Below are 27,455 nucleotides of genomic sequence, written 5' to 3'. Positions count from 1 at the left end.
AAATATCTCTCTCTAGAAAGCCATTATCAACATAAAAACATTTTATAGAAACTCAGCTCCCAAATGGTGATATGTTATAGGTGGGAAATGGCGAGTTAATTGAAATATTATGTCAATAAAGAGTTATACATGATGTAATTTTCAAATAGTTAGGGACCAATAGAATCTATCTATTGTAACACAAACTATGCTAAACATAAGTTTAATGTTTCTTTGATTCATTCAGTTTATGGATGTGTAGACATTGTGGTTGAAAGTATTACATGTGATATTTTAGTGTTTCATAAGGTATTTTTCTTAGTACTTTCTCCCAGCGTTTACTGGATATTCTATATTGTATTAGTGCCTCTCCTGGTGCTCTGCCTATGGTAGTCACATAGCTAAGTTTACTGAAGCTGTCAACAGTGTGATATACTTAAAGAAACAAAATTCTGATTGATTCTGATCTGTTTCTTTCAGAAAAATCACCACCCATGTCATGGATTTTATCTGATTGTGTAGATCAGATTTCCTTATTCTGGATATCATGGTAACAATATAGGAAATATGCATTATTTCTGCAAGTAGAATTCACTGCTGAAGGAAGAAATTTTTTAAGCTACAGCCAAATTCATTTTGGTACCTTTTATGGAAATCCTGATTTTGTTTTTACTTTTTTATAACCTTTTGCAAAAGGTATGAACAAGCAAAGAGCACATCTCATTAGGCAAGTCCACATTAGTAAGAATGCCTAGAAGAGGATTAATTCTTCAGACCCGGACCCACTGGCTACTGTTGGGTCTCGCTTTACTCTGCAGTTTAATATTATTTTTGTACCTTCTGGAATGTGCCCCCCAGACTGATGGAAATGCATCTCTTCCTGGTATTGTTGGGGAAAATTATGGTAAAGAGTATTATCAAGCCCTCCTACAGGAGCAAGAAGAACATTATCAAACCAGAGCAACCAGTCTGAAACGCCAGATTGCCCAATTAAAACAAGAATTGCAAGAAATGAGTGAGAAGATGAGATCATTGCAAGAGAGAAAGAATGTAGGGGCTAATGGCATAGGCTATCAAGGCAACAAAGAGCAAGCACCTAGTGATCTTTTAGAGTTTCTTCATTCACAAATTGACAAAGCTGAAGTTAGCATAGGAGCCAAACTACCTAGTGAGTATGGAGTCATTCCCTTTGAAAGTTTTACCTTAATGAAAGTATTCCAGTTGGAAATGGGTCTCACTCGCCATCCTGAGGAAAAACCAGTTAGAAAAGATAAGCGAGACGAATTGGTAGAAGTTATTGAAGCTGGCTTGGAGGTCATTAATAATCCTGATGAAGACGATGAACAGGAAGATGAGGATGGTCCCCTTGGAGAAAAACTGGTATTTAATGAAAATGACTTCATAGAAGGTAATGTGAAAACAGTGTTGGTCCATAGTTACGTTAGTATGACAAAATTCTGTTATTGTATGCTGGTAATATGTCAGTCATTATCCACAGTATTAAAACATTTAAATTTTTACCCACTAAATTCCACCAAGAATTTGAAGTGGCTTTTTAGAAAAAGTTATAATGTGATCATGATAAAATAGAAAATAAGGACCAGGGAAATAGAATAAATCTAAGTTTATATAGCAAAATACTCCCCAAGTTGAAGGGCTCTTAGGATTGTATATGTATTTGCACGTATATGTATTTGCACTCATGTCTTAACTGGTCTTGATGTTCGTTTTTTATATTTTTTAAAATACATGAACTAAGGCTCAAGATTTGAAAACCATTTGCTAAAGGAAAGAAAAAGAACCTAATTTAGATTAGTGATCTATATTTTTGAGGAGAAACACATGTCAGAACATCAAGAGGCATACATAGTTTTGAAAAGCATATTTGGCATTTGGAAAAGTAAAGAAATAAACCTATTTTCTTAATACAGGCTGCAGAAAGGGCATAGGATTTTTATATGTCAAAATGGGACGTGACTCAAAAGTTGAGGAACACTTGTATAAATTTAAGAAATTTGTTGATTAATATAAACAGGAATAATTATAAATCCCAACCCATCTCCATCTTAATACCCCCTGCTAGATATTTAATTGTAGACTTAAAACCATTTTGGATACAAATATGTCTTGAAAGTCCTCTTTGCTCGATTCTGTAAACAGTATACCACGTGTAGTTTGTTTTTTTTTTTTTTTGACCCTAAATCATCACGGGTATCACTTGCTGTAATATAATATGATACCTTGAGCCTTTGGAGGCCATCAGGGAGGGCCTTGTGCTTTTCTGTGGCATTTTAGCTGTCTTCTCCCTATAGCCACCTCTTTTCCCCTGTCACTTCCTGCAATTTTTGATGGGTTGTTTCTTTCAAAACGCTTGTAATTTTTCTGAAAGCTCAGCTTTTTGTCTTTTCGCTGTGTATGTTTGTAGCTTATGGCAGAATTGAAAGCTGCAGAGGAAATAAGGTAACTAAGATATGTAAAATGTCTTCATGTCTGCCTAAAAAGGAAGGAACCTATGCCAGTTTTATATTCTGCAGCTTCTGCTTTTCTTATAACTCTCCTCGGATTCTGTCACTTACAGGATTTTTCTCTGCATGGAACACATTTTGTCCCTTGCTTTTCCTCCACTGTGCTGCTTCCCTCATCAAAAAAAATAATTACTGACAATGATTTAGTAACTCCTGTTTCTCTACCAGACTTCAGCTTCGATGTCACTTCTTCTGGGAGGTGATCTCCAACCTGCAAGTTTAAGATAGCAGTACTTCTTCTACCCTGTGTCCCATCTCATAGCATTTGTCATAGTATATGGCATTTCCCACTTCCTGATTTGTAGTTCCTGATACACTGTAAGCCTCAGGAGGAGTGGGACCAGTCAATCTTGTTTACCATTTTATTTCCAGATATTGACTGACTCACACATCTGTAGGTCTAACCTCTCCCCTGAGTGTCACACTTAAAAACCAGATTGCCCAATTGACTTCCATACTTTATTCCCAAAGGTGTCTCATATCACCATGTTTAAATTTATACTGATTTTTCTTTGTCTGACTTCATTCTATCCAGAGTCTTGTGTGTTTGCATGTGTATATCACTATATTGTTATTTCTTTATTTTTCTGTCTTCCTCACTAGACTGACCCTTCCAAAAAACTGGGACCATGTAGCCTTCTTTATACCATCAGTGCCTGACACAAATGCACTCAATTCATTTTTGTTAAGCTGAACAAAGTAATAGATGATTTGACTGTCAGGTCTAGAATTTAATATTGCTAGAAGTAATTTCTTTATTTTCATCATTTGGTTTCTGTGTTGATAGACTCTGCTATTAAAGTCATGTATGAAAAGGAATCATTGTCATTTGGAGCATATTTTATGGGTTGAATAATATAGCAGAGTGGTGAACATTTTTTTAACCTCTCCTTTTAAAGAAACAGTTGTTGACTATACTGTGGGGATAAAATTTTCACAAATATATAAAAACCCTACAAATCTGGTATCACACTTTTGATCTTTGAGTAAAATCAGTAGTCATATTGAACTTGTAAACTTTGACATGGAGACATCTTTGTTCCTAACTCTTTCCTTTAGGTTATTATCGCACTGAGAGAGATAAGGGCACACTGTATGAACTCTTTTTTAAGAAAGCAGACCTTACGGAATATAGACATGTGACTCTCTTCCGCCCTTTTGGACCTCTCATGAAAGTGAAGAGCGAGATGATTGACATTACTAGATCAATTATTAATATCATTGTGCCGCTTGCTGAAAGAACTGAAGCATTTGCACAGTTTATGCAGAACTTCAGGTAACTCCCGGGGCTTAGTGATTTGACTGAGCGCTCCTAAAAAAAAAAAAGCACATTTCATGCCATTTTATTTAATTTACCTTCACTGAGTATGATTACTTAGAATTACAGAACAATTTTTTTGGCTTTAGGGAACTTTATGTTTTGATATTCCCTTTTTTCTTAAGGCATGTATAGTATATTGTGTTACTGACAGCTTGAACTGTGAAGTAAATTGAGGGTGACTATTAGAAACTAAATTTGATTACCTTTATAATTGTGTTTGAATTCATTTTAGGACAAGTTGAATTTTTAAAAATAAAGTTATTGACGTGTAACTTACATAAAATAAAATCGACAAATTCCAAGGATAGAGGTTTCATGACTTTTGACAAATGTATACACCCATGTAACTGCCTCTCCAGTTATGATATAGAGCGTTACTATCTCCCCAGAAAAATTCCCTGAGAACAATTTGAATTTAAAAATTGAAAGAAATTTTAGAAATACAAATATTCAAGTAAACGTGGGAGAATGTTATTCTCTCTCGGGAAGCAGAGACTATAGCAGTTTTTAAAAGAATTTTTTTCTTTTTCTTAATCATTAAATTTGGATATTTTTAAATGCTGAAGTGTTAAAAAATTAACAACTACATATTAGGGTAACGATTTGAGGAAAGTTTTACTTTTTTGTTTTAATTGAACAATTGTCATGTTTTTAATACTTTAATATGATAGTTTTAATTCTTTGTAGTCCCAGTCTTTGTTCTCATTGAAGTTGTTGGATGTAAAAGTTAGTTAACACAGTTCTGCTGCAGAATATCTAGAAGTCATGCTTCCAAATGAGTTTTACGTTTTTGAAATTGCTCGCTTGAGATCTGATTTCCTAAAGCATTTTTTAATTGCCTTTCTTGGAATTACCTTCAGATGCTACATTATTCTTTACAGTTACTAATCTCAATAATGACAAATATTTACTCCTTGATGATAAGTATAATTTCTCTAATTAGCCAATCTGAAGACAAAGTAACTCTTGACCCCAAACTTGAGTTATTTATTTATTTGGTTTTGAACTGATTGAACTTATTTCCTTGAGTAGCTTATAATTTGCTTCTGAAGGCAATACCAAAGCAAAAGTTCCAAAAATGTTTTGAAATATGACAAAATTCAGCAATATTGCCAGTTTTATATTTACTTAAAGCTTTGTGTGATTTCATTCTAAATGAGTAACGCTTCATTTGTTTTCTTGTTAAAGCTTCATGTGATTGCTTTCTGAATGAGTAGTGCCTCATATATTTTCCTGAATGAACTTTATTTTTCAATTCTGTTAGGGATGTATGTATTCATCAGGACAAGAGAATTCATCTCACAGTGGTGTATTTTGGTAAAGAAGGACTATCTAAAGTCAAGTCTATCCTAGAATCTGTCACAAGGTTGGTGAGCCATGTCCACATTGAAGTCCTTTATATATAATAATAGAAGAATGAGAATTTCAGATACTTAATGAATGAATAATTTTGAATAGCTGCCGTTAAAAGTTGGCTGAGCATGTGAGTGGTGGTGCTAGTAAGTTCCTCATTTCACCCCTAAGTTCACTCTAAATGACTCATCTTCCCTTAACCTCTTAGACAGTGTGGCATGATTAGGGTGTACTCACTCTGCGGCCCACTCACCTTGTATATATTTGCCTCCATTTATTCTTCCATTTCCTTCTTTTTGAACTCTTTCCCTTTTTCTAAATCTAATCCCTTCACTTGGATATCATCTCCTGAGCTTGTCTCTCTTGCTTGCCACTTTTCTTTCCTTCCATTTTCCTAAGTTCCTTCTCACCCTGCAAATGATGCTTAGGTCTCCCCTATCCTTAAGAGACCCCCGCCTGACTCTAGAGTACCCAGTAACTGCTATTAGGTTTCTGTCCTTTCACATCTGAACCTCACAAAACAGTAGCTATCTAACCAAGCAACTCATGTAGTACCTGGCACACAGTAGGTGCTCAGAGGTTTGAATGAATGAATTAGTAATTCCTTAATACTCCATTATTAATTCTGTAGCTTCTCAGCCTTTTCATCTCTAAGTTATGGGCCTAGAGTTATGACCTAACTGCCAGATTCAGCCTTTTCTCTGTCATCCTCTTTGCTTTCTTACATTTGATACCTAACCAGTACTTCCTTCTTCAACCTCTCCTCTGATGTTTGTAAAATGTAAATATTTTGTAAATGTAGATATGTTATAATGTAAGATATAGGTTGATTGACTTTTCTGACCACATCAACTCTGTATCCTTTACTTGCTTCTTTACCTTTCTGCTAGTTGTGGCCATTCCCTAAGAGTCCAGCTTTGGCCGGCCATTCTTCTCGAATCGTTCAACTAACATTCATTGAGTCCCACCGACTATGTTCCAGGTACACTGCTCGGGAGTCTAACTGGGGTGGTTGGGATAGGACTGGGCACAGAGGAGGGAGTTGCAGTCCCTACCCCAAAGGGACGCTCACAGCATTGGAGTAGGAAAAACAAACACTGTCTCCTCCTCCGCCTTCACTGGCTCCTCCTCCTGATGGCCCTCTTTCAGTTCAGACGAAGGTTCTCATGATTCCCTGGGCTTGATGTCTGAGGGCCAGCGTCTTTCACTCATTCTCTACCTCTGATTAATCGGTTTCTGCTCACCGCACAGGACCTCTGTTCTGTCCTTTCCTTGCTGCTGCCACCACTCTAACCCACGCTCCCCTCCCTCCATTTCTTCCCTTTGTCTCTTCCCTCCTTACCATTTACAGATCACCTACTAAGTACCAGTGACTCACGTTGGTATTACTGAAGTTGTCCCTGCATTAATCAAGACTCCTCTGTGGCAAATGACGGAAACTTATCTTGAATTTGGTTGAGGAAAATGGGAGCTTTATTGAAGAATCTTGGATAACTCCCAGAATTAAAGGGATTATTATAACCAAATTAATGAGAAGAAAACCAAAAGAGCTTTGGTATCTTAGGGACTGGGACCAGAGACTTGAATACCATCAGAATTCTCTTGTCTTCTTGTCTGTTTTTCTCTGCATGTTGACTTCATTCTCCTGTTGCAGATTGGCTTCTTCCACATGTGAGGTATATGGCTGTTGGCGGCTCTGGGCTCACATCTTCTCAGCTTTGCCATCAGAGAGGAAAGAGCTTTCTCCCAGATCCAGTTGAGAGAATCCCAGGGAAGGACTTTTGCCCACTCTTGAGCCAGTCACTATGGCCAGGTGGGGTGGGGGTATTTTGATTAGCCCAGCTTGAGTCTGGTCCTTGCCCCTAGGAAATTACTGCGGTTGGGGTATTCTGTGATTAGTTCCTCCGCTTGGTGCTGGGAGTGTGAGGTGGTGATCAGCAGCTTCCCCAAAAGAAGGGAGAGATTTACAATCTATAAAGGGGGTGGGGGAGGCATGGGCACTCAGAGTACTTGGAGTCCACTCCATGCCCTGTTTGAGTCTTTGCTTCAGTCTCTCCATTTCCCATTCTATACTATTTTAAGAGTAATCTTTTAAAAATGTTCCTTTTTTGATCCAGCAGTTCCCTAGTGCAGCAGTTCTCCAACTTTAACATCAGTAACCTGGAGTGACTTGTCCCAGGAGAGACGCAGATGCTCAGCTCCTCCCCTAGTATCTGATTCAGGGGCCTGGGGTGGGGCCTGAGAATATGTATTTCTGACCTGTTCCTGGGGAATTCTGATGCTGTGGGTGCATGGACTTGGCTGTGATAAACCACTGCCCTGGTGGAAAGACCCTGACTCCTCCTTGACTTTAGAACACTGACCAAGTTCTTCAACTTCTCATGGAAGGTACTCCTTAGTCTGACCCTTTTCTGGTCTTCTCTCATTGTTCCATTTTAGAATCCCTGTGTTCCAGTTTGACTTGTCTGATTCCTGTTCTTTAAAAAACTTTCTACTTTACCTCCTTGCCTTTGAGAATAATTAATTGGAATGACCTTTACACTCACCACTGAATTCAGGATTTTAACTAAGGCATAACTTAAATTCTGTTTCTAACGTCTTCTCTAACTACTTCAGACAAAAGCAATCTTTTTTCCTCAGAACTGCTGTTCATTCATTCATTCAGAAAATATTTATTGAACTCCTACCCTTTGAGGGGCGTTGTGTCCATAGTAATGAACAAAACAAAATCCCTGCTCTCATGGAGCTTACATTCTAGTGGGAGACACTCAAACAAACATGTCTGGTGGTACTGAGGAAAACAAAGCTGGGCAAGGGAATAGAGATTAAAGAAAAGGGAGGTCAGGGCTACTGCACATGTAGCATGAGGGGATCCCTCTGATAAGGGGACATTTGAGCAAAGATCTGAAGAACTAGAGAGAAGAGCACTCTTTGTATGTATCATTCATGTGGATTGCATTATTTATTACCAAATATTATACTGTTTTTCCATGTGTATATTTCTTACCTCCCTAATAGGTTTTTAAGATCCTGAAGAGTAGTGGCCCCTCAACACTTATTAACTTCACATCACTAGCATGTTGCCTCAAATGTGGGCATTTAGTTGACTGTCTGTCCCTGATGATGATCATACACATGAAACTGATCATTGTCTTTCCTTATATGAATGTAGACCCAACATAATAAATACCTGAAGGTAAAATATATTTTGTAAGTTGCGTTAAGAGAGTCAGCTTTAAGTGGGGCTTACCATTTGTTGTATGTGCTTTCCTCATAGTGAGTCTAATTTTCACAATTACACCTTGGTCTCATTGAATGAAGAATTTAATCGTGGACGAGGACTAAATGTGGGTGCCCGAGCTTGGGACAAGGGAGAGGTTTTGATGTTTTTCTGCGATGTTGATATATATTTCTCAGCCGAATTCCTTAACAGCTGCCGGTTAAATGCTGAGCCAGGTGAGTAAAATGTTAGTAGGTGGGTTGAGTGTAGAATTTAGAACAATGTCAGCACATCCCATATTTTGAATCAAGTTAATTATGTTTTTTAAAGGTTATATTTGGTGTAATTTAGCTGGAATATTAAGTAGAAAAGTGAAAATTTGCCCCTCTGAAGAAGTTCATACCCCTTGTTCTATTATGGCCAGATTCCATTGTATACATTTGGATTCAAATAAACAAATGCAAAGAAATAAATCTTGAAACTGACAAGGAGGAAGTAGCACCCATCAAAAAAGAGCAAAGTGATAATGTGATGTGTGAGATTCAGAAGCACTCTACCTCAGGCAGGTGGTGCCAACACAAATGCAGGCATGCACTCACGCAGAGGTCTAGATACAGATGGCGCTTGGTCTTCGGACTGTGCATTTTGGGGTGATTACTATACTTTGTTTTATGTTGTACATATTTTTTGAAAATGTTAAGAGCAAATGACATTTTTATATATCAAATATTATTTTAAATGTGAAAAGGAAGTTTTCTATATTAAAAAATCTCATAGTAAATGTTTTTTTATATAGAACTACTCATATCGTACAAATTATTATCTTCTTATTAATCAATTTGGTTAGGGATGGTTGTCAGGAACTCTCTGAGAGTCAAGTGGGTAAATGAAGGTTAGATTTACCTTTTTTTTACCAGGCAAAAAAATATATTTTATATATATTTTACATTATTTCCTTAATGTAAAAGAAATAGATTTGCCTCTGGGAAATTGAGCTCCCCTTCCCTAAGTGGGTTTTAATGAAGATGAGATGAACATCTGCTGGGGATCTTGTAATAAAAAGGCTGCCACATTACTTACAGGGTCCTTGACAATTTCTGAGTGCTATATATTATCACGTCTGATTGAGGCCAGTCTCAGCAAGGGGATCTCTATTGAGAGAAGATGGGCTAGTTAGTTAGCCTTAAAGGGTCCCTTCAGTGCTAACAATCTGAATGCTAATGACAAGGCCTTTTGAGGGGGCTATTACATCGTGTATTTTTTGTGCGTTTTTTTTTTTTTTTTCGGTATGCGGGCCTCTCACTGTTGTGGCCTCTCCCGTTGCGGAGCACAGGCTCCGGACGCGCAGGCTCAGCGGCCATGGCTCACGGGCCCAGCCACTCCGCAGCATGTGGGATCTTCCCGGACCGGGACATGAACCAGTGTCCCCTGCATCGGCAGGCGGACTCTCAACCACTGCGCCACCAGGGAACCCCACATCATGTATTTTTAACTCAATCTTCCCAAGTTTTCCAAATCTTGTTTAGATCTGTCTGCAGTTCTATATTCTAATTATTATTTATGTATCCATTGTACAATATCCTTTGGATTCACGGTTTTTATGATTCATTTTGAAGGGTGAGTTTAACAGAAGTTTCTAAGTTTCTTGGTGATTGTCAGAGGTTAACCTACATCTGTTACTGCTAATTCGATGACATAATGATTAATAAATGGTTCACCTCAGAACAGGTGAGAGAATGCTTTTGTGCATCGCCCCGGAGTCAACGGGAATAAACATGTCAAAAGGGAATAAAGCACCCTTTAGTCTTTTTTTCTCTGTTCTTTTGCAAGGTTATAGTTTCATAGCCAAACTTATTGATATGTTATAAAATCATCATCATGTTCATCAACATGAGGTTTCAGTAACCTGAACATTGATAAAATACAATATCAATAAAATAAGATCATCATATGTAACAAAGAAACACTTTAACGAAGTCATAGTAAAGACTTTACTGCAATAAAGATCAATGCTTTATTTTATTACTTCTTTTTGTGATGTAAACATATTTTAATTTATAGGTAAGAAGGTGTTTTACCCTGTGGTGTTTAGTCTTTACAACCCTGCCATTGTTTATGCCAATTTGGATGTGCCCCCGCCTGTGGAACAGCAGCTGGTAAGACTCTTACTATCGGTTATGAAAAGTCTCAGAGATCCTTGCCTGGTTCCTTTATGTTTGTTTCACAAACAGAAAACATAGTTTCAATTAAAAACTGTAGTTACTATGAACACACTTTCATAGTGTACCCCCTCCATAAAGTGTGATTCTGGCAGGGGGTTGGGGGCTGGGCAGAAAAGTTTAGGCTACAGAGAAAAATTCAGGTTCTAGATTGTGAAAATTGTACGGTCATTTCTACCAACTTATTTTTAGTAATACTAAAAATAAATTTTAATTTTAGAAACCTTACTAACTAGAAATTAAAACTACTAAATAAATAAGAAGGAATAATATACTATGGGAAATTACTTAGAAAGTCTTGGAATGGGAATGCCATATATCAACTTACAGTTATTGACAAAGTTACAAAAGTTTTGAAAAAAATTTAAGTAAACGTGGAATAATTTAGATTTACAGAAAAGTTGGAAAGATAGTATAGAGAGTTCCTGTACTTCACCCAGTTTCCCCTATTGTTTACATCTTACATAGCGATGGTTCATTTGTCAAAATTAAGAAATTAACATTGGTAAGTTACTGTTAACTACACTATAGATTTTATTAGGATTTCACCAGTTTTTCTACTACACCTCCTCTTTCTGTTTCAGGATCCAGTCCAGGATACTATATTGCATTTAGCCTAATCTTTTATTGTTAACATTAAGAACAAAAAGGAAACAAATGAACTAAGAAGACAATTTAACATGTTTAAAAAGTGAAAAGTAACTCCAGGAAAGAAATAAAGATAAAGGTGGAAATAAATGAACCAAAAATAATAGATTGACAAATATAGGAGCTTATTCTTTATGTGCAGAAAAAATGTAATCATAAAGTGGGCAGATTCAGGGTAAAATAGAAAACAACAACGTACAAAATTAGAATAAGAAAACATTAAATCTATTTCATATAGTAAGTTTTAAAAATTCTAAATAAAAGGAAAGATTTGAGAGTTTATAAAATATTAGCATGAACTAAATTCATGTAAATTTTTTTTTTTTTGTACTTTTATTTTATTTTTGGCTGCACTGCACAGCATGCAGGATCTTAGTTCCCTGACCAGGGATCAAACCCACACCCCCTCCATTGGAAGCATGGAGTCTTAACCACTGGGCCACCAGGGAAGTCCCTCATGTTAATATTTTATAAAAGCTCATGTTAGTATTTTATAAATAAAAGAGATGGAAGCTCTGAAGAGATGAAGAGCAATTTAAAATATTAGAACAGTTATCAAACATTTAACCTGCAGCTACATAGATATGTTTCACTGGTGAGTTTTTCCAAACTTTCAAAGAACAGATAATATTGGTGCCATAGGGCCTTCCCTGGTGGCGCAGTGGTTGAGAGTCTGCCTGCTAATGCGGGGGACACGGGTTCGAGCTCTGGTCTGGGAGGATCCCACATGCCGCGGAGCGGCTGGGCCCGTGGACCACAACTACTGAGCCTGCGCGTCTGGAGCCTGTGCTCCGCAACAAGAGAGGCCGCGATGGAGGCCCGCGCACGGCGATGAAGAGTGGCCCCCACTTGCCACAACTAGAGAAAGCCCTCGCACAGAAACGAAGACCCAACACAGTCAAAACTAAATAAATAAATTCTTTAAAAAAAAAAAAAAAAAATATTGGTGCCATATGATCTACCTAATGTATTGTAAGAGGCCAGCATTATCTTCATATCAACCCCTGGCAAAGCATGTATACATAAACATACACACACACACACACACACACACACACACACACTTCTACCTTATCTGTAGGCCAGTATTACTTAGGAATATAGATACAGATGGGGTCAAAGTGGCAAACTGAGCATCTACATCTGCCCTATCTGACACCCTAAATCCTTTGTAGAAGTGAATTATTAAAAATAAAAAGGCATATTCGTATTGGAGAATGAGAGAAGTGCCATTAGGAGATCTAAATTTTGAGAAATTTCTGTAAGATGACAATAGTTGTCATAGGGTTGATTAATGAGGAGAGAACAGTCTGGAACATATTCAGGACAACACTGAAGATGGGGCTGCCTTGCATCCTCTGAGCTCATAGAAGACAGGGAATGGTAGAGTATCTGTGCTTCTCTGGAAGTTGTGCTGAACAGCAGGCATCACAGGCACTGACCTACAGGCTGAGGCAGTGTGTGTGGTCCCTGGAGCTAGAAAGGCAGGGTAGGGTCCTAGGAATACTGAGTTGTAGGGTGGATAGGGAGCCTCAGACTCCAGAGGTGAGCTGTCATTGGCACATTTTGCCCAAGACCACGTTTAGCCCCTCCTTCACTATTGCTGGAGATAGACCCCTGTAATCATAGCTAAGAACCAGGGGTGTTTGAACAATGATTTTTGAAACAAAAATGAGTAGCAGCTAACCACAGCTAGCCAGACATTTGAGGGAAGCTAACACAATGAAAGAGGCACCAAAGTTTAATAAATAGAAAAATTAACAAATGAGAATATGAATACAGGTAGAAAACAACTTTAAATATATGTTTAAGGAAATTAGAGAAAATGTTGATTTTGTAAAACTATTTGTTGCTAAAAATAGAGTCAGAACTTGGAAATTGTGAAAATATAAAACTCAGTAAATGGGCTGAATAGCAGATGGTCACAGTTGAAATAGTTTATAAACTGGCAGACAGGCCAAGAGACAATGTGAGAGAAAAATTGAGATGCGGGAAATCAATTCAGAAGCTCCCAGATTGTTTAATAGGAGTTCCAGAAGAGAAAGAAAAGAGAATAGAGAGGGGAGGAAATAGAAGAAAACTTCAAAGAACTAAGAAAAGATAAGTCTTCTGGCATTTGAGAACAGAAGTCAAGGGACAATCCTAATAGTTTCCAGAGATGCCAAAAATAGCAAAACCTAGCTTGTCTACAAAGGAATAATAGGTTGGCACTCGCGGCCTTCATGATAATATTGGTATTAGAAGATAATAAAATGATACCTTGAAAATTCTGAAGAAAAATAACTTCGATTATAGAATCCATATTTGACTTACTTGAGGGCAAAATAGGCATTTTTGAACACTGAAGAACTCAGAGTTTATTTCTCACAGACCTTTTCTAATTCAGCAGAATGAGAATGAGCACATTGAAAGAGGAAGACCTGAGAATAAAACAGTGGTCAGGGGCTTCCCTTCTGGCGCAGTGGTTAAGAATCCACCTGCCAATGCAGAGGACACAGGTTCGAGCCCTGGTCCAGGAAGATCCCACATGCCGCAGAGCCAAGCCTGTGCACCACAACTACTGAGCCTGTGCTCTAGAGCCCGTGAGCCACAACTACTGAGCCTGAGTGCTACAACTACTGAAGCCCATGCACCTAGAGCCCGTGCTCCCCAACAAGAGAAGCCACCGCAATGGAGAAGCCTGCGCACCACAACGAAGGGTAGCCCCTGCTTGCTACAACTAGAGAAAAGCCTCTGAGCAGCCACAAAGACCCAGTGCAGCCAAAGAATTTTATTTAAACGCAACCAAAAAGATTTTTATTTAAAATAAAATAAATTATTTTTAAAAAGTGGTCAACAACAGCAAGAACCTAGTAAAACTTTAGTTTCTTTAAATAGTTGTTGATGAAACACATAATAAAAAAGAAGTTAATAGCAATTTAGGATTAAAAAGTCAAAGGGTATATACATGGTATACATACATTATGACCTAACTCTGTCCCAAGAGACCCAGAAGCAGTGACATCTTTAGAGTAAAAGGCATACCCAGCTCCCAGATCTTAGTGCTGGGACAGGAGATAGAGGAGCCTGTAGCATCTTGTAGCTCTAGAAAGTAAGGAGCTATTCAAATAACAAAAGGATGAGGGTATGTCAGAGGGACACAAGAGCCTGAAAGGGCTCCCAGTGGCCAAGCTGGAACATTTTGAGCAACAAAATAAATAACCTAGTACTGGATTATAACACCAGAATAAAATAAATATCCATGAGTCCATAATGATATAAATTTGTGAGTGAGTAAATAAGTAATAATAATGAATGAACTGGATAGATTGATAGGTTGATTAGATTAGGGGGAAAAGAGACAGATCTTCCCTACCAAATTCTAAATAACTTGTAGATACTCCCTTTTCCAGAAGGTGGAGCTAGGTGACTCACTTCCAAAGAAACAAGTATGAAAAAAGAAAAACTAGTAGGTTTCAACAGAGAAACCTGGCAGACACCACCTTAAACCAAGTAATGAAGGTTAACATTACTAGTGTTGTCATGTACCCCCTCATATGATGTAACAAGAAAGGCACTTCACCCCTGTGGTCTTTCTTCCAAAAACCTATAACCCCAACCTAATTATGAGAAAAACTTCAGACAAACCCAAATTGAGGGACATCCTATAAAATACCTGACCATTACTCCTCAAAACTGTCAAGATCATCAAAAACAAGACTGAGAAAATGTCACAGTTTCTCAGGAGACTAAGGAGACATAACACCAAATGCATTGTGGTCGCCTGGACTGCATCCTAGAACAGAAAAAAGGACATTAAAGGAAAAACTGGTGGAATCCAAATAAAGTCTGCAGTTAGTTAATAGTAATGTACCATTGTTGGTTTCTTAGTTTGGACAAATGTACCACAACGGTGTAAGATAAGAACATTTAGGGGAAGCTAAAGCTACAAGAGAAGTATATGGGAACTCTTTACTATGTGGCAACTTTTCTGTAAATCTGAAATTATTTCAAAATAAAAAGTTTATTTATAAAAAATTTTACTTGGAAAAACAAACCAGAAGAAGTGCAAAATGGACTCAGCCTATGAGGGTGAAGAGCGAATTTTCTTGTCTGGTTTGGGAGGATGTGGGCGAAGAATGATTTGAAAGTGGACTCATTCTAAGATGTATAGAAAAATAAGTTTAAGTACTTCCATTTCAAGTTGTAGTTTCACCGGTTTGTAAGCATTGCAATTTATTTAAACTTTCTGAGCTTCATTATTCTCACTTAAAAAGCATAAGACAAAAGTTTGCTCTCCATAATGTTTAAAGTTGTATTAGAAGTAAATAGGAAATACACCAAATAGGAAAAAAATAGTTAAAAGGCATTTGATAATAATTCACAGTAAACATATTTAAATAGTCATTCTTACTAAGAAAGCATTAAAACAGCAGTGCGATACTTTTCTTCTGCTGTGAAATCGCTGTTTTGAAAAACAGCCAAGTGAGTGAGGCTGGCGGGGTAGGGGCGTCTCCGTCCCTGCCAGTGGTGTGGGAATGCAGGTGAGCTTTCTGGGTCAGGAGTTTTCAAACAGGTTCATCCCTCTGATCCAATAATTTCCGCTCCCAGGAGTCTCTCCTGAGGAAATAATCAGAGGTGTAGAGTAGCAATATGCATAATATTGACAAGATTGAAAGCAAGCAAAACTCTAATAATAAAATGATAAATTGAATTACAGTATATACTGTGATGAATGTTGTGTGTCAAGAGGAAAGTGTTCATGAAATGGAAATAAATACAACAGTGTAAATGTAGAGGTAAATGTGAAGTTAAAAAATGGTAAATGGTGTATATATATTTTAGATATTTTGATGCTATAATAGCTAGTGATTTTACGTACCCTTTTGTTTGTGCAAGGTACTGTGCTGTTTTTTATACACGTTAACTCATTTAATCCTGTAACAACCTTTGAGGAGGGTGCTATTATTACCCCTGTTTTACAGATGAGGAGACAGCTGTGCATGGATGAGTGCCCCTCCCCTAATGCACAGCTGGCCAGGATGGGGCCAGGAGCCCAGGCAGTGTGGCTCCATAGTCTCCACTCTGTTATATTAATTCATCAAATAGTGAACGTCCATTCTATGCCAGCCATTATTCACCGCTGTAACCCCAGCACGTAGAACCATACAGACGTGATTGTTGTTCACAAGAATCTTTAGTCTGGTAGGAAAAGACAGAAAATAAAATCAATTAACAAATACCATACAGATCATTAAAACAGGCTGCGTTGTGAAGAGTGATTAGGTGGTATCTGTGTTGCGTTGGGTCAGAAAGGCCTCTCTGAGATGGGGCTGTTGGAGGGGCTTCCGAATGAAAGGAGGGAACCTGCTACACAGTGACTGGGGAAGGCAGTGCCAGGCAGAAAGACAGCTAGTAGATTTCCTAAGGTGGCTGGAGCACAGGGGGCGAGCGGGCACAGAGCTGGGCCAGGTCATGTAGAGCTTGCTATACCCCTGTAAGGGGTTTGAATTTTATGTAAGTGTGATAGAAAGCCTTGGGAGTTTTGGTTCTTTGGAGAATGGATTGTGTGTGGCTCTAGCTGCAAGTAGCCAGTTAGGCTTTTGCAGTAGACCAGGGGTGGTGCTGTGGCTTGGGTGAGGATGGTGATTGTGGAGAAAGGTTTGGCTATGATTTAGAGACAGAACTGACAGAGCTTGCTGGTAGATTAGATGTGGGGAGTGAGGGAAAGACAGGAGTGGCAAGAGGAGAGATCAGGACTTCAATTTGAGCATGGTAGGTGTGTGTTGGTTATTCGACGTCCAAGGGAAAATGCCAAGTTGCCAGGGGGATTCGTGGACCTGCCGTCTGTGAGCAGCTGAGGGCTGGAGATGTAGGTTATGTGTGGATAGCTGCATCTCCCACATGCTTAGGAGAAAGAGTAAAATGCAGTAAAATATTAACAATCAGGGATTGTAGACAATATGAGTTTCCTTCTACTTTTCCTCAGTGAAAATGTGCTGATTTAAAAATCAAACAAAACCATCTTTTCCCCAAGTCTGATAATATTTGAAGAATTTTTAAAGAAACTAAAGTTATAAATGAAGTCATAATATTTATAAAATCAGAATTGGCCTGGGGTAGAAATGTCAGAGTGGATGTTTTAATACTTTGCACCAGGATTATATATATTATATATTTTTGACAAAGGAGATAAGAATATTAGAGCCCACTCTTGGTTTTGCCACAAAACTTATGCCTTTATAAATTTATTTATTCATTTAACACGTATTTATTGAAAGCCTATCCTGTGCCTTGCATTGTTCTAGGTACTAGGGATATAGCAGTGAGCAAAATTAATAGCAAGCAAAATTAACAAAAAGTCCTGCCCTCAGGAAGAAGCCTTCCGCCCCCCACCAAATGTTAAAGGAAAATTTGTATTTCATTTATTAGCTCCTACTTGAGCCAAGTCCTCAGTACTGCCTGGTTCATTCTGTTTTCCAGAGTGGTTCTCCCATTCTGCACAGCAGCTTTTTCAGACTGTCCCACTCTTCTCAAAAGCTGCCTCCTCTACAGACCTGTATGTTCCTATATTCCTGCTATCTGCAAGAATTTCCAGTCTGTGGTTGCCCTACAGATCACTGAAATTCATTGTGTGCAGAACCTAGCTCCACATCATCCATCTCTGGGCTGGTCCTCCCCCGCCCCCAGCCCCGTGCTCCTGCTCTTGTGGGGGAGGTACCGTCACATACCCATTGTCAGGACCACAGTCTGCTGTCATCCTTGGATGATCCTTCTGTCTCATCCCCTGCTCCTGCCCATTGAGTCACTTGCTGACTTCTGTCAATTCTGTGTCCTAAATCTTTTCTGCATCCATCAAATTTTTTTTCTTTCTGGACATACCATGACAGTCTATACCACCAGCCTCTTATCCCCAGATTATAACTGTTGCCTCTTAACCAGCCTCACTGCCTCCATTCTTGCCTTCTTACCTCTTCTCTCTCCTTATCTCTTCTCCCTTATCATCCAGAATGATCTTCCAAAAACATCATCTGATCACATTACTCCTTTTGCTCCTACTCTTCAGAGAACCCCCATTACCATTAGGATAAAGCCCAAACCATGTGACCAGGCACACGTAGTTCTCTCTGATGTGGCCCTGCTGATCCCTCTAGGCCAGGGGTCAGCAGTCTGTGGCCTGCAGGCCAGATCTGGCCTGCTGCCTAGTTTTGAATGGCCCATGAGTTAAGAATGGTTGAAAAGTATTTTTAAAAGGTTAATATTTCATGGCACATGAAAATTATATGAAATTCAAATATCAGTGGCCTTAAAGTTTTTTGGAGCACAACGTGTTCATTTGATTATTTAATTGTTAATGACTGCTTTCACACTACAGTGACAGAGTTGAGTAGTTGAAACGGAGATTCTATGTTCTGCAGAGCCTAAAATATTTACTGTCCAGTTCTCTATAAAAGTTTCCTGAGCCCTGCTCCACATTTATGGGCACCTCTACTTCTGACCCCAGTGTTTAGTCCCACCATCTTTCATGCACAGTGCTCTCTTCCATCACAGGCCTTTGTGTAAACTGTTCCTTTGCCTGGAACTTTCTCCCAGCACATCTTTCACTTAACTAACTCCTACTTATCTCTCATATCCCAGCTCTAACTTCATTTCTTGGAGGAAGCTGTCTCAGAATGCTGCAGCTTGGGTGAGGTGCCTGTCTCTCTCCTCTCTGTCACCCTCCTCACATCCATATCCTCATTTCCCTCCTTACCCAACTCAGACTCCATGGTCAGCTGTTATCCACAGCCTCTTTTTTGCCATACACTCACCTCCTTCATCCCTCACTCCTTCCAGTGTTTTCTCTTAGAACCCTAACCTGGTTAAGGACAACTCTGTCAACCTGGCCCCAGAGCAGCAGAATGTGGAGAGTGAGAGACACACAGTCCCACTACACAGCATAGCTTTAAATGTGACCACAGGCCTCAGGAGTCCCAGACTGCCCTGAAATCCTGTGCCTTACCCTAGTCCACCCACTCTTTTTCCTCCAAGCCCGCCACACTATCCTTCTCACGCCTCCCAGCAGCCCTCACCACTCCTCACTCTCCACGTATCTGTTTCATTTAGAAAAGAGAAGCAGTCGGATGTTCACTTCCTTATTCTCCTGTCATGAGATCCATCGGCCTCACTGGCTCTGTATCACATTCTCCGCCTCTCTCCAGTCCCAGCGGAGGAACTGCCACATTCCTTCCTAAGGCCAGCTCGTCCTTTTGTAGTGAGCTACATGGAGCTCATCCGTCATGCCTAAACAAGGGCGCCCCTCAGCCATTCTTCACTCTCTCCTATCCTAACATTTTGCCTCTTCTAGATCATTGCCATAAGCCTACCAAAATACTATAATACCACTTATGTTTGGAAAATGTAATAGCTGTTTCTTGACCTGGGGCCTCATTCTTCTTGCCCTTGTTTTCTGAGCTATTGCCACAGTTGTTTCTTTACTGTTTCTCAAACACTCCAAGTGAGCTCCTCCCTCAGAGCCATTGTATGTGCTTCTGGAATGATCTCCACATATTTGCATAGCCCACTCCCTGATTTCAGTAGGGTCCCTGCTCAAACGTTACCTCCTCATAGAGGCCTTTTGTGGGCATCATATCTAAAATAGGCTTTCTATCTTGCTCTCTTTTTAGCCTACGGCATCTTTCTTTCCAGCATGTGTCACCACCTGAGACCTATATTTATTTATTGGTTATTTTCCCATCAAAATGGAGGCTCTGTGGTAGCAGGGATTTTGTCACCTCTGTTCCCTGCTGGGTCCCAGCTCCCAAAACCAAGTCCAACAGATTAAACACTTGTTGAATGTATGAATTTTAAAAGGAGGTTTATCAAGCTTCAACTTTTACTTCATTCTGCAGGCGCAGTGTCATCAAAGCTCTGATTTTCTTTTTCTTTCTCTGATTGGACTTCAGTGGTGACTGCTCCATTTTAAAACTGGTTTCCCTCATGGTGGGAAAGGACTGCAGCAGTTCCAAACTTCTCATCTATACCCTACACCAGGGGTTGACACACTTATTCTGTAAAGAGCCACATAGAAAATATTTTAGATTTTGCAGACCATACAGTCCCTGTTCCAACTATTTAATAACTCTGCCATTGTACCGCAAAAATACCCATAGACAATTTGTAAACAAATGAGTGTGGCTTTGTTCCAATAAAGTTATTTGCAAAGCCAGGTGGTAGTTGCTTACTCCTGCCCTACACCATCCAAAGAGAGCGAGTGTCTTTTCTAGTAGCTCTCAGAAGAATGAGGGGGCTTTGTTTTCCAAAGTTCCCAATAGCCCTCCTGTTTTAGCATGTTGACCTGAACTTTGTCTAATGCCTAATCAGTTCCTAAGTGAGTAGGGTGAGACCGTCTCACTGGTGTAGCGTGCTCATGGCCCAGTCTGACGCTGCCAGTGGAAGGAGCGTCCCTGAAACTCACGGGCTGCATGGGGCCAGGTAATTACCAGAGCAAAACTGTACACAGTTAGGAAAGCGGTAGGGGAATGGATGCTGGCCAGGCACCAAATAAGGTCTACTGTGTAGAAGTGATCAGTGTATTACGGTATGTGCTTGTGCAACTGGTGTCCTCCTTAAACAGAATGTAAGCCCCCTGAGGTCAGGCATCAAATTCTTTGATTGTTAGTAACCTCAGCTTGCACCTTGTACAAAGCTTGAACAAATTAGATTGAAAGTAGAGAACAAAAGTATGGGCACCAAGTGGGGACAGCAGGGTAGGGGGTGGGGCAGTGGTAGTGGGATAAATTGGGAGATTAGGATTGACATACACATACTAATTTGTATAAAATAGATAACTAATAAGAACCTGCTGTATAAAAAAAGTAAAATAAAACAAAATTGATAAAACAAAACAAAACAACAAAAAAGTAGCAAGAATCCTATGCTCATGGGGATTACTGTATTTTTGTTGGTTTTGTAAGGATTTAGTAATATAAAGGCATCTGGTCCATTATCAGTCACATAAATGCCAGGAAAAAGTATTATTTGGAAAATATTTTAATTTGTTTCATTGTTGATTGAAACTACTTCTAGTTTTTGAGGGATTAAATTGAATTTTGTTTTTTAAACTTAAGGTTCACAAAAAGGATTCTGGCTTTTGGCGAGATTTTGGCTTTGGAATGACTTGTCAGTATCGATCAGATTTTCTGACCATTGGTAAGTATACCTTACATTTAAGGATAGGACTTTAGGTATATACTGTAATATGGCATTTTTCTAAAAGGTCTCAGATGTAAATGTTTTCCTATTAAATTTTGAATGTCTGAGATTAGCTGAAGAGTCTGGAAATATGAAAGGCAAAGTGAGCTTATAATTAGTGTCTTTGAATAGAAAAATGAGGTCATAATGATAAAATAAAATACCCATATTTGCAGTTGTTTCGAGTACTCTTACAAAAGATCTGTACCTGGCTTTGGTGGTGTACTCATGAACTGTTACAGCTAGAAATAATGTCGGGTTATCTAGTCCAAGGGCTTTCATATTTTTTACTTGGAGAGGAAACCACGGATTTCTTGAACATAATGCAAAATCCCAGTACTTAAAACAAATGGGAAAACGCCTACTCTTTCTAGCTCTCGTTGAAGTTGGAGTGGGGAACTTGGAATCACTGGCTTAGTTATCCACTCCCCTAAACCAAAGCTAACCATGAAGGATCTCATCTAAGCTACCTGCCCCACTGTACCTTTAGTCTCACCCAGCAAAAATTAAAGTATCAGAGCTTAGTTTAAGGAAGCAGGCTGAAACCTGATTCATTCATTCCATGTCTCCTGATTCATTCAGGGGCTACCTTTCCACAGCGTGTTAGAATACATGGTATATATATTTTTTAATAGAATATATTTTGTATATTTTTTATGTCCATCTTACCTTCATTTTTATAATCAGCCATTTGTTTTGGAAATTCCTACACCTTGTCTTTTTTTTTTTTTTTTTTTTTGGCCATGTTGGGTTCTCGTTGCTGTGCGTGGGCTTTCTCTAGTTGCAGTGAGGAGGGGCTACTCTTCGTTGCGGTGCACAGGCTTCTCATTGTGGTGGATTCTCTTGTTGCAGAGCATGGGCTCTAGATGCGCAGGCTTCAGTAGTTGCAGCACACGGGCTCAGTAGTTGTGGCACACGGGCTTAGTTGCTCCACGGCATGTGGGATCTTGATCAGGGCTCGAACCCATGTCCCCTGCATTGGCAGGCGGATTCTTAACCACTGTGCCAGCAGGGAAGTCCTCCACCTTGTCTCTTTATCTCTGTAACAAATGATGGAAAATCAGCAAATAGTAATAAAAAAGACTATTACATGAAACTAATGCCTTTTTCCCTGATTTCTTGCTTAATAAAATAGTAAGGATACATCACTGCCTTCTGACCTCTGTTATTTCTCACTGCTCCTTTCTCATTGTTTTTTCCTTGTATTTCTATTAGGTACATGTTGGAGCAGTTAATGGTATCCCACATTTCTCTGAGACTGTTCATTTTTCTTCATTCTTTCTTTGTATTGCATAATCTCAATTGATCTATCTTCAGGTTCACTGATTCTTCTTTTGTTAGTTCAGATCTACTGTTGAGCTGCTCTAGTGAATTTTTCGTTTGAGTTATTGTGCTTTTTAACTCTAGAATCTCATTTCTATCTCTTTATTAATACTCTCTTCTTGATGAGACGTTGTCATCTTACTTTGTTACTTCTTTAAGCATGATTTCTTTTAATTCTTCGAACATATTTATAATGGTTGTTTTGAAATCTGCTAAAACTGACATCTGGGTGCTCTCACAGGCAGTTTCTGTTGCCTGCTTTTCTTTTGGTATATGGGTCACACTTTTCAGTATTCTTTCAATACTTTTTTGAAAACTGGACGTTTTAGATAATATTTTGTGTTGATTCTAGATATTGACTCCCCCTGCCTCCAGGGCTTGTATTTTGTTTTGACTTTGCTTATTCATTTATTAATTGACTTGGCTTTACTATTTTAGTGAATTCTGTCTCCCTACCCTCTGCCTACCAACAATATGAAGCTTCTCATGTCTCTCATCAGGGCATGTTGCACAGCCATCCTGGGATGACGTTGGATTTAGCGGGGCTCTCTTTGACTGTCTCTTTCCATGACTGTTGATGTCACTCCTACCTATTAGGCTGCACTAATTTGCTCTGATTTGACAGTGCTCTGGGACATAAATTGCTCCATAGTCTGAACCAATTAAATTGAACCCTTTTGCAGGGTAGTTTTTGGGGCAAGTTTTTGAGATTTACTTGGACCCAAGGAGGGCTGTGCACATGGCCTGATGTCTCCCTGCCTTAGCTGTCTCTTGGCCTGCCTCGTTCTGGTAAACTGGCTGGCCTACATTTTAGCTTGTTCTAATGGGGCTACCAGCCTCCTCTTAATTGTTTACCACCAAATCTCCAGTATTTTCAAGAGCCCCCTTAGGCCTGAACTTCTGCACATTCTCTTTTAAATAAAGTCAGTTCCTTTGGGAAAAACTCTGGAGCATTTGTTCTTATGGACTGCTGCTTCCCCTGAGCCTCTGCTCCAGACCTGGGGGTGGAGATAGTGGCACACTTCTCTCAGAGGGACACCCCTGCTTTATGAGCAGGACATTAGGTGGCAGCAGAAGGGACTACTCCCTCTTGGAGAGCCTCTACCCTATGAATGTGGGCTGGGTGAGAAAGGGAGCCCCTGCCCTCTCAGCAGCACTTGTTTGCAGTTTAGCCTCTTTCATTTGGAGCTTCTGTTCTTGTCCCTCTTTCCTGTCCTTCTGGTATTCCCATTATACATATGTTACACCTTTTGTAGTTGTCCCATAGTTCTTGGATATTCTGTTCTGTGTTTTCTTTTCTTCCCCTCCCCACCCCCCGCCCCCAGTCTTCTTTCTCTTTGCTTTTCAGTCTTAGAAGTCTATTCACCTGTTCTCAAATTCAGAGATTCTTTCCTCAGCCAAGTCCAGTCTACTAGTGAGCCCCTCAAAGGTATTCTTCACTTCTGTTACATTGCTTTTTTTTTTTTTTTTTTTTTTTTTTTTTTTTTTTATGCGTTACGCGGGCCTCTCACTGTCGTGGCCTCTCCCGTTGCGGAGGACAGGCTCCGGACGCGCAGGCTCAGCGGCCATGGCTCACGGGCCCAGCCGCTCCGCGGCATGTGGGATCTTCCCAGACCGGGGCACGAACCCGTGTCCCCTGCATCGGCAGGCGGACTCTCAACCACTGCGCCACCAGGGAAGCCCTACATTGCTTTTTATCTTTAGCATTTCTTTGTGATTCTTTCTTAGGATCTCTATCTCTCTGCTTACATTAACCACCTGTTCTTGCACATTGTCTGCTTTTCCCATTAGAGCACTTAGCATATTATAGTCACTTTAAATTCACAGTCCTTTAGTTCCAACATCCCTGCCATATCTGAGTCTGGTTCTGATGTTTGCTCTTTCTTTCTGATACTGACCAGGGTTCTTAGCCTTCCCCAATCAATAGAAATTGACTAGAGGCCAGACAAGAAATTCATGCAAGGCTTTACTGGGGCCCCTGCTGCAGCAGCCGGGCAGTGAGAACAAACGACAGGTTCCCTTGCTTGCTCACTCGCTGAGGCAGGGCGAGCTTGTTCCTTATACGGGGTGGGGATAGGCGTGTGTCCAGGGGTCGGAGCAGAGGGGTGGCTTAGATGGTCTGCCCACCCCTTGGTGGGGTTGAGTGCAGGGGGCATGCGCAGTTCCCTGCTTTTGCTCCTGACACCCAGTTTTTGCTCCAGGCTCTTTAGAAGTGGCAGTTGGGTTTTTCGATCTTTTGTATCTTTCTATCCATAATTTGCCCCAACTGCGCATTCATGCAGTTATTTTTCGTCCCATACTGTTTCTTTGTATTTTGTTGCTTCGAGGAGAGGTGTGTCCAGGTGTAAGCACTGCAGCACTGCAGCACTGCAGCAAAGGGTCCCGGGTCCCAGCCGGTCTCACTTCAAACTGTTTTTTGATTTTTAGTTTGCCTAATTTTTTTCCTCATAGCTGAACATGATGTACTGGGTAAAGGAAACTGCAGTAACTAGGCCTTTAGTGATGGTAAGGTGTGGGAGAAGAGGAAGAATTCTGTAGTCCTATGATAAGGTCTCAGTCCATCTTTAGTGAGCCTGTGAGCCTGGACCATGAACTTCACAATCGTTTCACAGACACAGCCCCCAATCTTAGGTGGGACAGGATGGCTAGAGTGGGCTGGAGTTGGGTATATCCCTTCCCCCACATAGGTTAGACTCTGGTAAAATAGTTTTTCCTACACACAGGCCTTATTAAGAAGAACAAAATGCCCTGGCATATTTCAGAATGGTTACTTTCCCCTCCTTCTGAAAGCGCTAGGGGATTTTTCTCCAGTCTTCACTGTGAGAACCTGGTAGACCTAGAGGTAAAACTCACAAAAGTGTGCAGGCCTCTCTGGAATTTTCCACTCTTAGACTTTTCCACTGAGCCTCTAGCAATTCATCAATTACAGTTCAGATTTTCCTACCCCAGTACTGGTTCCCATGGAGATTTCTACTAGTCCATTTCTTCCCTAATAGTTGTGATTCTGTCTTACCCACCTATCTGTGTCTTCACAGTTTGCCCTGTGACTTTATTTCTCCGAGGGATCTGAAAAGAGTTGTTGAGTTTTCAGTTTGTTCAACTTTTTACTTGTTGTCAGGATGGAGTGATGACTTCTAAGGTCTGTACATGCTGGACCAGAAACCGGAAGTCCTCTGTTTATTTTTATACCGTCTCCAATATTTGAGGAGCTTATTCATATCTACAAGGGAGAAAAGCCAAGATATAATCAGACATAGCATTTGGTAAAGCTGTGACTATTTAAAGTAATATTTTTCAGAGATCTCAGGATTATTGTCATCCTATGAGAGTGAAATTAAGTGACATAGAATTATTTGACAAGACATAATTTGGAAACCTAGCTTTTAATTAAAGAATTCATTTTTTCTCCATTTTTAAGAATCTTTTCTAGCTTTTCAAAAAACTCAAAATAGATTGTATTCTCCATGCTTCTTTAAAGTTAGTTCAGCTTAAACCAATTTGAAAATAGTGTGAACTCTATCTCCCTTGCTCTAAGTAAGGCTCTAAGTGGCGTTTACATTGCCAGGGCTACTTGATCCTCTTTAAGTTCTTAATTGAGCAGCACACACTTGACCATTTCTTTCTCAGGATGCTTTCCTCACTTCACTACTGTGATAGCACATTCTCCAGATTTTCTCCTTCTTCTGGGGCCGCCTCTCAGTCTCTTTTGCTGACTTGTCTTTCTCTGCCTGTTTACCCTCTAGATATTGACATTTCTTAGCATTTAGACCTAGGCCCTGTTTTCCCTGTAAACTCTAGTAATTTCACCCACTTCCATGGCTTTAAATCATCTGTGTGCCCATTCTCAACTTTATGTGTCCACCTTGGCCATTTCTTGTGTTTTCCCCTCTGGAGAGTTTTCTGTGACCCAGAAGAACTTGGATCTCAAAGGATAGAAAGAAAACATAATAAAACATTAATGGTGGTGATATTGTGGGTAATTTATATTTCCTTCTCCTTTATTTGACTTTCTAGAGGTTTTCTATAGAACTCTGAAGCTTACAAAGTATTCTCAAATGTTTAATCTCATTTTGATACTCTCAACAACAGATTGTGAGCTTCTAGATGTCAGCTGGTAACTGGATTTCTAAACCGGGATGTCAGTCCTCTACTTCAGGTCTTTGGATTATACCGTGCCATCTCATTTGAAGCAGAATGTTTAAATGTTTATCAGGTTTGACTGTGCTCTGGCTGCCAGGCAGTTATTTAACAGTGTGCGTTTTGATCCTGCAGGTGGATTTGATATGGAAGTAAAAGGTTGGGGTGGAGAAGATGTTCATCTTTATCGAAAATACTTACATGGTGACCTGATTGTGATTCGGACTCCAGTTCCTGGTCTTTTCCACCTCTGGCACGAGAAACGCTGTGCCGATGAGTTGACACCCGAGCAGTACCGCATGTGCATCCAGTCCAAAGCCATGAACGAGGCCTCTCACTCGCACCTGGGAATGCTGGTCTTCAGGGAGGAGATAGAGACGCATCTTCACAAACAGGCATACAGGACAAATAGCGAATCTGTTGGTTAATGTCATCAGTGACACATTAGTCTGAACCACAAACCAGCACTATTTAGCCTTAATTCCAATTCCAGATGCAGTGCCTCTTTCAGAGAAGAC

At 39.8% G+C, this 27,455-nt stretch overlaps 1 protein-coding gene across 3 annotated transcripts; it reads left to right on the top strand.

The window, feature by feature from the left end:
- The first annotated feature begins 726 nt into the window (after positions 1-726).
- On the top strand, positions 727-27,365 carry CSGALNACT2 (chondroitin sulfate N-acetylgalactosaminyltransferase 2). Of its 3 annotated transcripts, none has more exons than XM_065894427.1 (7): positions 727-1,387; positions 3,564-3,780; positions 5,090-5,191; positions 8,456-8,634; positions 10,460-10,554; positions 21,354-21,435; positions 27,073-27,365. In XM_065894427.1, the coding sequence occupies exons 1-7, from the start codon at positions 727-729 to the stop codon at positions 27,363-27,365; spliced, it is 1,629 nt and encodes a 542-aa protein (XP_065750499.1). The 3 variants fall into 3 exon arrangements, with proteins under 3 accessions (XP_065750499.1, XP_065750500.1, XP_065750501.1); XM_065894428.1 differs by having other exon boundaries at positions 5,090-5,195; positions 8,460-8,634; XM_065894429.1 differs by lacking the exons at positions 10,460-10,554; positions 27,073-27,365 and having other exon boundaries at positions 21,354-21,439.
- The last annotated feature ends 90 nt before the right edge of the window (positions 27,366-27,455 follow it).

The sequence above is a fragment of the Phocoena phocoena genome, chromosome 16 (assembly GCF_963924675.1).
Source record: "Phocoena phocoena chromosome 16, mPhoPho1.1, whole genome shotgun sequence".
Taxonomy (NCBI): Eukaryota; Metazoa; Chordata; class Mammalia; order Artiodactyla; family Phocoenidae; genus Phocoena; species Phocoena phocoena.
Note: the sequence above shows the minus strand (reverse complement) of the source record. Positions and strands in the feature narration are given on the sequence as shown.